General features: G+C 59.1%; 1 protein-coding gene across 8 annotated transcripts; it reads right to left on the reverse strand.

Annotated features, from left to right (window-relative positions):
- Window positions 1–45: 45 nt before the first annotated feature.
- ATXN7L3 (ataxin 7 like 3) lies at window positions 46–7,660 on the reverse strand. 8 transcript variants are annotated; one of them, XM_036071259.2, is made up of 13 exons: window positions 7,474–7,660; window positions 6,005–6,115; window positions 5,577–5,709; window positions 5,207–5,378; window positions 4,931–5,028; window positions 4,717–4,739; window positions 4,342–4,408; window positions 4,104–4,189; window positions 3,709–3,777; window positions 3,396–3,457; window positions 3,050–3,121; window positions 2,799–2,956; window positions 46–2,685 (listed from the first exon to the last, which is right to left on the reverse strand). In XM_036071259.2, the coding sequence occupies exons 2-13, from the start codon at window positions 6,053–6,055 to the stop codon at window positions 2,537–2,539; spliced, it is 1,140 nt and encodes a 379-aa protein (XP_035927152.1). In that variant the 5' UTR covers window positions 6,056–6,115; window positions 7,474–7,660; the 3' UTR covers window positions 46–2,536. The 8 variants fall into 8 exon arrangements, with proteins under 8 accessions (XP_035927152.1, XP_035927154.1, XP_035927156.1 ...); XM_036071261.2 differs by having other exon boundaries at window positions 4,342–4,387; window positions 7,474–7,653; XM_036071263.2 differs by having other exon boundaries at window positions 4,104–4,132; window positions 7,474–7,652.
- Between the last annotated feature and the right edge of the window lie 3,037 nt (window positions 7,661–10,697).

Consider the following 10,697-nt stretch of genomic DNA (forward strand, 5'->3'; position numbering starts at 1 on the left):
TGCTCTGCCCCCGTCAACATGGTAATGAGGGTGGCTAGGCCGGGCTACCAACGGGAGATGCAGTTTATTTACACCAGCAGCCATGGGGGCAGGGGAAATACACAGCGTTTACAAAGTTAGCTACCTGTACAGGGTGGATTACATATGCAAAAATAAAAATCTCAAGACCACAGGACAGCGTGAGCCCCTCCCCCCTCCCCCAATGACCCCAGCATGCGGTAATGCCAGGCGGGTGGCCCCTGGGCATGCGGGGGGGAGTGATGCATGGAAGGAAAAGCCACCGGCCATGGAAATTAGTACAGAACCCCCCCACACACACTCAGACACATGATAGGATACAGGGTGGACGACACCTAGCCGGGGTGGGAAGGATGGGAATTGAAACCCACACAGCCTGCTGTTCGAGGGAGGGGGAGTGGAGAGCTCCTAGCCCCTGTTCAACTACATGGTAGGGGGGGCACACTCTCCCCAGAAGGAAAGGGATTTGCTCCCTCAGGGTCCCTGCTGGACCAAGCCCATCTCTTACCCAGCTTGGGCAGGGGGCTCTGCCCTGAGGGCGGGCCAAGGAACAATGGGGAAGTGGATGTGGACAAACCAGTTCCCAAACTACTTCCCACTTCTCCCTCCTCTAACCAGAGGGGGGGAAAGGGAGAGGCCAGAGGGTAAAGGGTATGGTAGGGCCTGAGCTGCAGCTGCCTCTCGGAAGGGAGAATGGCCCATGGCCTTCCTCCCTTCACCTTCAACCCACTCCCAAAACTTCATTTGGAAGCAGGCTGGAGGCTGGCTGAAATCCTCCTTTCCCTCTGGCTTCCCCTTAGAGGGAGAAGACATTGGAGGGTCAAGAACAGAGGAGCCCAGGCCCCAGGATTTATTCTAACTCCTGCCAAAATCTGTTTGGCTTTTTAAAAAATAATCACAATTCTTGGGTTAAAAACCAATTTGTAACCAGGCATCAGCCACAATCAGAACCACCCCAGGGGGAGATTGGGGTTCCAGACGGGGTACTGCAGCCCCATCTCTCGTTGTTCCCTTAACCCTCTAGGGTCCCTAACCCAAATCAGTCCAACCAGTCCTGGGTACTAGCTACCCAAATGTGGGATGGCTCCTCCTGGGAAGAGGGCAGGGTTCACATCCAGCAAATGCCAGAGAACATGGCTCAGGGTCAACTCCATCCCTGTGTCAGTCAGCTCTGCTCCTAGCCCAGACTAGTCCTCCAGCTCGGCTCCTGGGAGCGATGGTGCCCACGTGGAGGTGGGACAGTACATCTCTTCGGGATGTAGACCAGGCAGGTGGGCACACTGGCATGATAGTCCCACAGAGGGGCAATGCCTAGGCACGACACCCCTCTACTGACAACCCAGAGCACAGAGACTAGCCTCTTCCCACCCCAACTCCTAGCAAAGGGGGAGAGGTAAAAGATCAGGATTTTCCTCAGAGCCCCAAACCACAAGTACAGAATAAATAACTTAAAAGCGGCTAAGGAAGGGGAAACAGGGCAGGCTTCAGAGGCAGGAGCATCGAGAGAGGAACTGAAGCTGGTCAAGGTGAAGGAGGGGGGTAGCAAGCAGCAGTTGGGAACTTGGACTGCCCTGCTAGGGCAGCGGGGCAGGGTAGGCGGGAGGAACATGGGGCCACCCCAGGAGGGTGAGGCTGGGCCCCTTCCTGGGGCAGGGAATGAGGTAAGAAAACATTTCAAATAAAGCAGCACCGTTCCCTCTCACCTTGGGGCCCCACTCCTCACCAGCCCTGGGTCAGGGAGGAAAGGTAGGGGGAGGGGAGTCATTTTGATACACAGCTCCCTCTTCCTACCCTCCCCTTGCCCCTTCCTTGAAGCTGTAGAGGCTGGAGGCCCTTTCCTGGCACCCAACAACAAAAGGACAGCTCCTGCTGCCAAGGAGGCCCATGGGGACTGAGGGGAAAGGGCTGCCCCTGTGGGGGGCAGGGAAGGCGGTGGCAGCTCTGGACGCCCACCTCAGCAGACAGCTTGCTGTGCCTGCCTACCCCTGGGATTGGGGGCATTTGATAGGATTCTGCACACAGACAGGACACGCCCAGCCCTGCCCCTCAGCTCCAAGCACCGGACCCATTCACATTGCTGAGGGCAGCTGGGGGAGGCCCCCTCCAGGCTCAGCTTCCAACCCACAGCCTCCCGGGTAGCCACGATGCTTCTCGGCAGGGCTTAGTCCAGTTCCTGGGGTGGGGGGCAGGCAGTGCCCTGGCACAGTGCCCAGGTCAGGCCCCTGGCCTAGCTGGACATCCAGTAACTCACAGAATAAATAGGAAAACCGCCTCCCCACCAAACTTATGTCCAAGGCATAATATGTCCAGGTCTGAGTCCTGCATGCCAAGGGGTCGTGCTCCATTGCAGAGGACCCTGACACCCCCCAGGGGTGCATAATTGGATCCTCTGCCTGCCTGGCCCACCAAGCTTCCCAAGCCCAAACCCCCAGCAGCTGTCCATTTGCCAGGCTTTGCCACCTGGGTGGGGGTTGGGAGAGAGGGCTCTGCTCAGCCAAAGGCTATCCCTGCACCCAAGTCAGTTGATGTCATCGTAGATGCTGGGCGTCGGGGGTGCCGGGGGCTTTGGCTTCTTCTTCTTGTTGGAGCCTAGGCTGGAGGCAGTCCCTACCAGGCTCAGATGGGATTTCTTTTTCTTGGTTTTCCGTGACTCAGAGCTGTTGGTACCTGAAGAGAAAGAGGCACCAGGGAGGAGGGTTGGGCTGTGTCAGGAGAACACAGGTGTCCCCACAACCCTGGCTTCGGGCAGAAAGCCCGTGGGGCCCAGATGTATCACCTACCTAGACCCCATCCCTGATTCTCACTCGTCTTGGAGGAGCCTGAATCAGAGGGTGAGAGATCAGAGGAGCCGTCCCACTGAAGCCGGCTGATCAGGGCCTGGCTGTCAGTCATGTCAAAGCTGTCATTATCCAGGGAACTCTCGACCTCTGGAAGGACGCTGGAAAGGAGAGGGGTCAAAGAAGGGCTTTAGGGATACCAATCATCATCCTGATCTTCCACAACCCACCACCCTCCTTGGAGGGTCCCTTACACTGAGGGTCCGAGGAAATAAATCCGCACGGCTCGCCGCTGCTCATCTGTGTGCTGGGGGCAGCGCAGGGACCTGGTGGGGAGAGAATTAATCAGAGCCTGACAAGGCAGGAAGGGTCTGAGGACCTCAGGTGAAGCCCCTTTTCCTCAGCAGAGGCGGGAGGAATGGACTCAGACCGGGAAGGGATAAACAGAGTGCCCCCAGATTGTGGCCCAAGGCCTGACCATGAGAGGAGGGAGGGGAAGGGTGGGAGCCCCACTGCTCAAGTCCAAGGGTACTCCCGACCCATGCCCATGGTGAGTGTGCAGGAGGGCCCCCTGGCCCCCTTTCTAGGTTCTGAGCTCACCTTGTGCACATCTTCTTGGTGTGTTCAGAAATCACCCCACATTGCTGGAAGAGGAATAGAAGCTGAAAGGAGGGATGGAGGGAGCCTACTCTAGACACTAGATATTCTCTTCTGTAAAAATGCTGCATCGCACAAACAGAAGTGGCCCCAAGGTGTCCAGGACAGTCCCAGACCACCACCGGTCAGGAAACCTGATTCCAGAGAGAGCGAGCTACGTGGCCCTGACTGCTGTCACCATCCCCCCCCCAGGGATGTGACCACTGCCTGTGGCTCCAGCCCACTCCCAAGGGCCTCCCCTTCCCTGGTCTCTCACCGTGGTGAGCAGGTTACGCAGCTCGTCCGGCCCCAGAGTCTCGTAGCTGATCCCAGTTGAGTTGTTATACTGGGGGAGAACCAAAGGTACAGGTCAGAGAAGAGGCAGCCCCAGAGGGAGGGGGGGAAGGGCCGGATGGGTGGGGGGAACCAGTCTCTCTCATCCGTCTCTATGTGGGAGGGCCTACGACCGGCCCAGCGGTTGTCCAGTGATTCTGCCCATCCCACCGGCATGCCGGGGAGGGGCCAGGACCCAGCAAGAACATAAATATGCAAGACCGAAATACCCCAGCTAGTGCTTCCGGCATCGGCATTCTGATCCCCACCTGTCCAAACCCCACCCAGCTCACAGCAAGGAAAACAAGAGAAAACCTGAGAGGGGCAGCACCTACTCACCTTAAAAGGATCCGAATTGCTAAGTTCCCCTGAAGAAGAAAAAAGAAGGGGAAGGGTGTTTGACGCAGAGGTACAGACAGAGAACCCTGAAAATAACCAGAGAGGAAGTGGGGGTGACAGAAGGATCACAGGCCCTCCCTCGACACCCCTGTCCCCCTCAGCCCCCCACCTCCCCCCTCCAGCAATGAGTCCCAGCAGACGCAGCTAGAACCACCCCCATCGTTCAAGCCCCACTTACCATTTTTGTGTTTTAAAGACTTGGATCTTCGAGGGGAATTGGGGTTCTGGAATGGGAGATACCACAGCTTTGGGGAAAGGGTAACGATAAGGGGGAGCCGAGAACCCAGGGAAGGAAAAAAGATTTGACAAAGAAACATCCTCAAATTCCTCCTCTTCCTCCCCAGTAAGAGGCCCACCTACCCATATTCCCTCCTCCCCTACTCCCCCAAGGCCTCCGCTGCCCTCCTGCCCACCACAGACACCCTCACCCCAAAACCCAGAGAGGCACCCCATGGACCTCAGACTTGAGTCAAGATACCAGAGGACTCCCTGCCCAAAGGGGAGGGTATCTGTCCTTCGCCCAAATTTCCCTCATGCTTGCCCCGGCTCTCACCTTGTCTGATTTTCTCTTCTTGGCTGAAGAAGACAAAAACAAGAGGGCAGGGTCACTTTAAGTTCTCAATCTGAGGACCCCCGTGGAAACACACAAAGCTACATTCTCCCCTCCTCATCCAATACAACAACTTGTGACCCTTATGTACCCAGTTCCCACTTGCCCACCTCACCCCGATGCCCACCCACCCCAGCTTCCCCAGATCCCCAAACACCTTTCTTCTCTGAGCCATAGGACCAGTCGTTATCATTGATGTCATCGTTATCCTCTTGGTCACTCTCGGACTTGTTCATATTGTTGCTATTGGCAATCCTGCCAACGGAAGGGAAGACAAAGGGTCAAGGCGGCCACCTCTCTCTGCCCGCGGCCACAGAGGCCAAGCACGTGCCACCCTCTGTGCCCTACCAAGGCCCCAATGCCGCGGCCCAGGGTGCGAGAGACGAGCCCAGCAGCTCTGGGTCTAGCAGCGGCAGAAGCCCGAAGCCCTCACCGGCGGTTGGCGATGCGGCTGCTGTTCCGGCCCATTCCCAGGCACTTCTCCAGGTGGGGAGCGAAGCGGGAGGCAGCAATACTGCGGCTGCAATTGGGGCAGACACACTCCTTGCTCTTCCACTGGTTGAAAACCTGTCCAAAGATGTCCAACCCCGGCTGGTCCACGATCTCTGGGGACAGGAGAGGCGTGGCGATCAGGGCAGGCAGGGGACCCTCACCTCTTGTTTCCCCGCCCGTGGCCTCTTGAAACCCCCTGCCTAGGCTCACAGGAGCTCCAGGCGCTCTATCTGGTGCAGTTTCCAGAGGAGGAACTTCCAAGGATCCCCGGGGCAGGGGCCGGACGGCTCTCCTTCAACCCTGAAGCTCACCAAAATCCTTCATGCTATCAGGGTCCGTGTCGTCCAGGAAGAAGTAGCCACACTTGACAGCCCGGTGTACCTCGAAGCAGAATCCCAAACAAGAATCCTCGACCAGGTCCGCGTATATCTCCTGAGCTATGGCCTGGGCCCAGGGGAGAACATCCGCGGTCAGGAGGGTCACGGCCCCCTGGCCTGAGAGCAACTCTCACCAACCAAACCTGTCAATTCACCCTGGCCAAAGATAATGCTTTCTTTGCCATTTTCCCCGTCTTGACGCCGCGTCCTTTCTTCTTCCAGATCCTTGGGCCTTTTCAGCTGGCTATTCCCTTTAAGGAACCAGGCTGACTACCCAAATTCCTCTTTGGTGTGAACGCCAGATATAGCGACGTAGAGACATCAAGAGAAAGAACTAGAGGCACACGTGGGGGAGCCCTCACCTCTAGTTTGCTGTTATCCAGGCCAGACAAAGACATTTCCTCCATTTTCATTTGTAAACTCTTGTGGAGACGGCGCTCTGACTGCTCATAGCACAGCGGGCGGCAACACGGCTGCACACATGGGGGTGGGGGGTGTTGGTGTGAGGCCAAGCACCTCTGCAGACCGCCACCTCCCCTCTGCACCCCACTGCCCGGAGCTTACTCCTGCCATCAGGATATACCCCTCCCCAAGGCCTAGGCTCCCTAAGTCCGGATGGTCCTTCAGGGCCTGAAACCCAAAGGCGGCCTAGTCCTTCCCAGGACTGAACTCGGGCCCTGGACTCTGCCACCAGTCAAAGTCTGGGTCTATAGGAGGCAGCAGCTCACCCCAGGTCCCCCAAACTCAAACCCCTCTTCGATACCCATGGTGCAATGCAGCAGGGGGAGGAGAAGGAACTCTAAGGCCTCAAAGCAAACCCACAGGGTGTGGCAAAGAACTGCACAGACTCCTAAATACACCCCCCCCTTCCCTAGGCTCTCCTCAGAGTCACCTCTGCTTTCAGCCAGGATGTCCACTTGGGGGGGTACTGCTACCAGAAGTAGGAATGGCCCTAGAACCCTACAACCTTCACCCCACTCTGTCTTCCCCTGAAATAAGCCTGTGACTACGGAAGGGGAGCAGAGCCCACAGAAACCTAGAGCTGAAGGAGCATTTCTGGCCACCATGAGCAAGAAGAGGGGATAGAGCCCGGTTGGGATGGCATGCCGGGAGTGGGCACTCCCCTTACCTGTTCTCCTTTTAGATAACCACCCTCCCTCCCTCAGGACCAGCCCGGAAGTCTCTCCAAGAGCCCCAAAGTCCAGGAATCCCCACGAAAGGATTCAGAAACAGCGCCCACAGTCCGGGGCCCCTCTGAACGGTGGGTACGAGTTTAAGGAGCTGCCGGCCTAGAGTGGGGTGGGGACTGACAAATGAGCCAGGGGCACTGGGGAGGGTAGGAGGCCGGGCCTCGGCTCTTCCCCCGTCCCTGCGGCACTGCTGCTGCATCATACCGACTGGGGGGAGGAGAGCCGAGCCGCCCGAGGCCGGCGCCGGTCCGGGACAGACCGACCCCTAGAGAGTGGGCAGAGTGGGACGCGTCCCGGCCCCTCTCCTTCCCCGCCCGCCGACAGCCCCAGCCGGCCGGGGAGAGGAGTCCGGGAGGGTGTCTCTATTGTCCCGGGGGCTGGGGCCTGGCTCCCTAACAAAGGCCCCGCGCCCCCTCCCCGGCCGGCCCTGCCCCGCCCAGGGGGGACCCAGACAGGGGGAGAGCTGGGGGCCCGGGCCGGGCCGGGAAGCCGGGGGAAGCCGGGCGTTTCCGCGTCGGCCCGGGGGGAGGGGAAGGGGCGCTGACCCAGACCTGGGGGGAGGGGGCCCAAGCCCCGCCTCGGGCCCCGCCCCCCGCCCCCCGCAGGCCCCTCCCCCTTCCCCGTCTCCGTCCCGTACTCACCCCGCCCGGGGGGCCGCGCCGGGGCCCGGCGGCCTCTCAGGGCCGCGTCCTCCGGCGGCGGCGGCGGCGGCGGCTGCTCCGGAGCCCCATGTCCGTCGGTCCGTCCTCGCCTCTCCCCGGGGCCCAGGGCCCGGGGCCGGGGGGTCGGGCCGCCCCCCCGCCTCGCCGCCTCACCGGGCGGCCATGGCCCCTTCCCCTCCCTTCTCGTCCCGTCGCCGCCTCCTCCTCCTCACCTCACCCCGCCCGCGCGCAGTCCGCGCGCCGTCCGCGCGCCCCTCCCCCCGCCCCCCACTCCAGCCCGCCTCTCCCGGGCGGGGGGTGCGGCGCGAGCCCGGAGCGCGCGCGCGTGCCGCGACCGGAGGATGGATGGATGGAGCGAGCGAGAACGCGAGCGTGCGCGCGCGCGCCCCTCTCCCCCTCCCTCCGCGCGGGCGCGAGGCCAAGCGCGAGCGCGCTCCAACCTCCTCCTCTTCCTCCTCCCGCCCCTCTTCAACACCCCGCCCCCGCCCTCCCTTCCTCTTCCTTCTTTCGCTTTCGCGCGCCCAGCGACTGCTCGCGCCTGCTAGAAGGGCCCGAGCGCGTGCATCTGCCCCGCGGCCGCAGCTCGGCAGCATTTGCTCCAGGGGGCGGGGACCGGGCGGGGAGGAGGGGCGCCACGCCGCCGTCCAAAGTACCGGCGGACGGGGACGGGGGCGGGGAGATGGGCGGGGCCTTCGGGAGCAACCTCGGCCAATCGCCGTCTCGCCTCGGTCCGGCCGGCCCAATAGGATGGCGGTGGGTGGAGCGACGTTCAAGGTGAGGTGCGCGGTGCGCTGGGGGCGGAGACGTTGTGCCGTCCCGGCCGGCTCCGGGGCGGGGGCAGCGGGTGGCGTCGAAAGAGAGCGCCGGCTCCCAGCCGAGCTTGGGACGCCTTCCGGCCCAGGATCCCCCGCCCTTCCCTCGGGGCTCCCAGCTCTTTCCCCCCCCCCCCGCCCCCGGGCGCCCCCACGCCGGCATTTACCCCGTAGCGTGCAGCCACTTCTCTGAAGAGGCCGGAGTTGAAGTGGGGCTCTCTGAGCACCTCAGGGCAGAAAACCTATGGAGCCAAAGGGGCTCGTCGGAGCCTCCGTTCCCCTGTTTCTGGGCGGGTCTCAGCCCACTCCAGGCCTGCGAGCCAACGAACGCCCGAGATGAGGGTCCTCCGCTGAGGGCGGAGGCCGAGCTGTGCCCTTCTGAGCGGAGCGCCCTCCCGGCCCTCAGCCTAATTTAGATCCCACACCTGCTCGGCTTTCCTGCTTCCGGAACCCACGCTGGACCCCCCACCTCTCGGACAGCCTGCCTGGCACTGGCCAGACCCTGCCCCCGACCCCGCGCTACTGCCCCGGGTGTGCCCGGATCCGAGCGCTCTCAGTCCCCCTTTACCTCCTGAAAGGAAAGGCCTTTCCTAGCCGCAACCGATGCCCAGACTGGCGCTTCTCGGTTATTCTCTGGGTCTGGAGTGTTGGAACGGGGGTCTGACAGCCCTCTCCCCCTTAGAAGAGGGGATTAAACGAGGAAAGTCCTAAATCATACACTTGGGGACCATCATTGGCTGTTTGGTCTTCGGCAAACATGTATTGAGGCAATAGTCCTAAGTGGTTAAGACCAGATTTGAATTAAACCTATGGACCTGGCAAATAAACTTGGGCAAATGAGCTCTCTGTTGCCTCAGTTTACTCTGTTGTCACCGGGTATAATGATAGTACCTATCATTAGGTTGTTGTGAGCACTGACAAGTCAGTGCATGTGAAATTCTTAGCTCACTGTAAGTGGTTTATAAATTTTAGCTGCTATTCTTACATGCTCTAAGAATCTTACAGTGCCCTGTGCTGGGATACAAAGATGAAATAAGACAATTGTGCTTCCTCAAGAAGTTTATAATTTGTCGGGTAGACAGAACTGTAGGAAAATAATTGCCAAACACTGATAAAAACAAGAGAGAGGGTACCTGGGTGGCTCAGTCAGGTAAGTGTCTGACTCCGGCTCAGGTCACGATCCTGGGGTCCTGGGATTGAGCCCTGTAGGGCCCCCTGCTCAGTGGAGAGTCTGCTTCTCCCTCTCCCTCTGCCCCTCCCCCTCTCCCGCTCTCTCTCTTTCAAATAAATAAATAAAATCTTTAAAAAACAAACAACAACAACAAAAAAACGAGAGAGATGCACAGGGGATGGGGTGGCCAGGAGGACAGTTAAAATTATGTAAGAGAGTTGGTCAGTAACAGCTTCTTATAGTGGGAGATGAACTAGGTCAAGGCAGGCCAGGAAGGCACTAGACATCCCAAAGAGCAAGCTTCAGGAGTATGGTTCAGTTTGGGGCCTGGCTGGAGCATAGGAATGGGTGGGGAAGCAGCAGGAGGTGAGCAGGTCAGACCATACAGGACTAAAGGTGTGCTGAGTAATATGGGCTTTAGCCCTATAGGCCATGAGGAGTCCTCAAGGGGAACCATTTGATCAGACTTGAATTTTAAGTAGATCATTCTGGCATGCTGAGTCTGTAGATTGTATTTATTTATTCATTCAGTCATTCATTTATTCCGGGGGAGAGAGGGAACATGAGCAGGGGTGGCAGCAGAGGGAGAGGGAGAAGCAGGCTCCTGGCTGAGCAGGGAGCCTGATGCAGGGCTCGATCCCAGGACCCTGGGATCATGACCTGAGCCGAAGGCAGACGCTTAATCAACTGAGGCACCCAGGTGCCCCGAGTAGGTAGATTTTTGTTATCGATTGAGGCGTATGAGGTAAAGGACAAGCCCCAAAAACATCTTTAACCAAGATGGGGAATTCTGAGGAGGAGATACGAGGATATAAGGAGAAGGACAAGTTCAGTTTGCTATATGTTGTAGGTAGTGTGGGACCAGCTGGTGGAGACTCTCTGAAGATCACTGAAGTGAGGCCAGGCCTTCAGGAACCTCCAAAATGTGAATCAGGAATTCTCAACTCCGACGATGCTGATCTGTTTCTCAGTCTCTAAATATGCCCAGTATATCTGCCCTGAGGAATTTACACATGCCCAGGAAGACTTCCTGTCTCCTCTCGGTTTACCTAAATCCTTCCTCACTTTCCCACCCGTGGCCGTCCTCACACCAAACTCCTTTACAAGTGGATCATTTCTATTCATTCGGCCCTTGGCCTGGGCTGCTCAGTGGTGGTGACCTCTTTGGGAACGTGCCTGGTCTCCACAGTTAGCATCAGTCAGTCAATAAACACTAAGGA

The sequence above is a fragment of the Halichoerus grypus genome, chromosome 2 (genome assembly GCF_964656455.1).
Source record: "Halichoerus grypus chromosome 2, mHalGry1.hap1.1, whole genome shotgun sequence".
In the NCBI taxonomy this organism is placed as follows: domain Eukaryota; kingdom Metazoa; phylum Chordata; class Mammalia; order Carnivora; family Phocidae; genus Halichoerus; species Halichoerus grypus.

Excerpts from the sequence above, each read along its gene's own strand:
- ATXN7L3 (XM_036071259.2), bottom strand. The coding sequence starts at position 6,055 with ATGAAAATGGAGGAAATGTCTTTGTCTGGCCTGGATAACAGCAAACTA. Across the intron at positions 3,458-3,708 it reads TGCGTAACCTGCTCACCACG|CTTCTATTCCTCTTCCAGCA; the intron begins GTGAGAGACCAG and ends CCCTCCTTTCAG. Across the intron at positions 2,957-3,049 it reads TATTTCCTCGGACCCTCAGT|CGTCCTTCCAGAGGTCGAGA; the intron begins GTAAGGGACCCT and ends TCTCCTTTCCAG.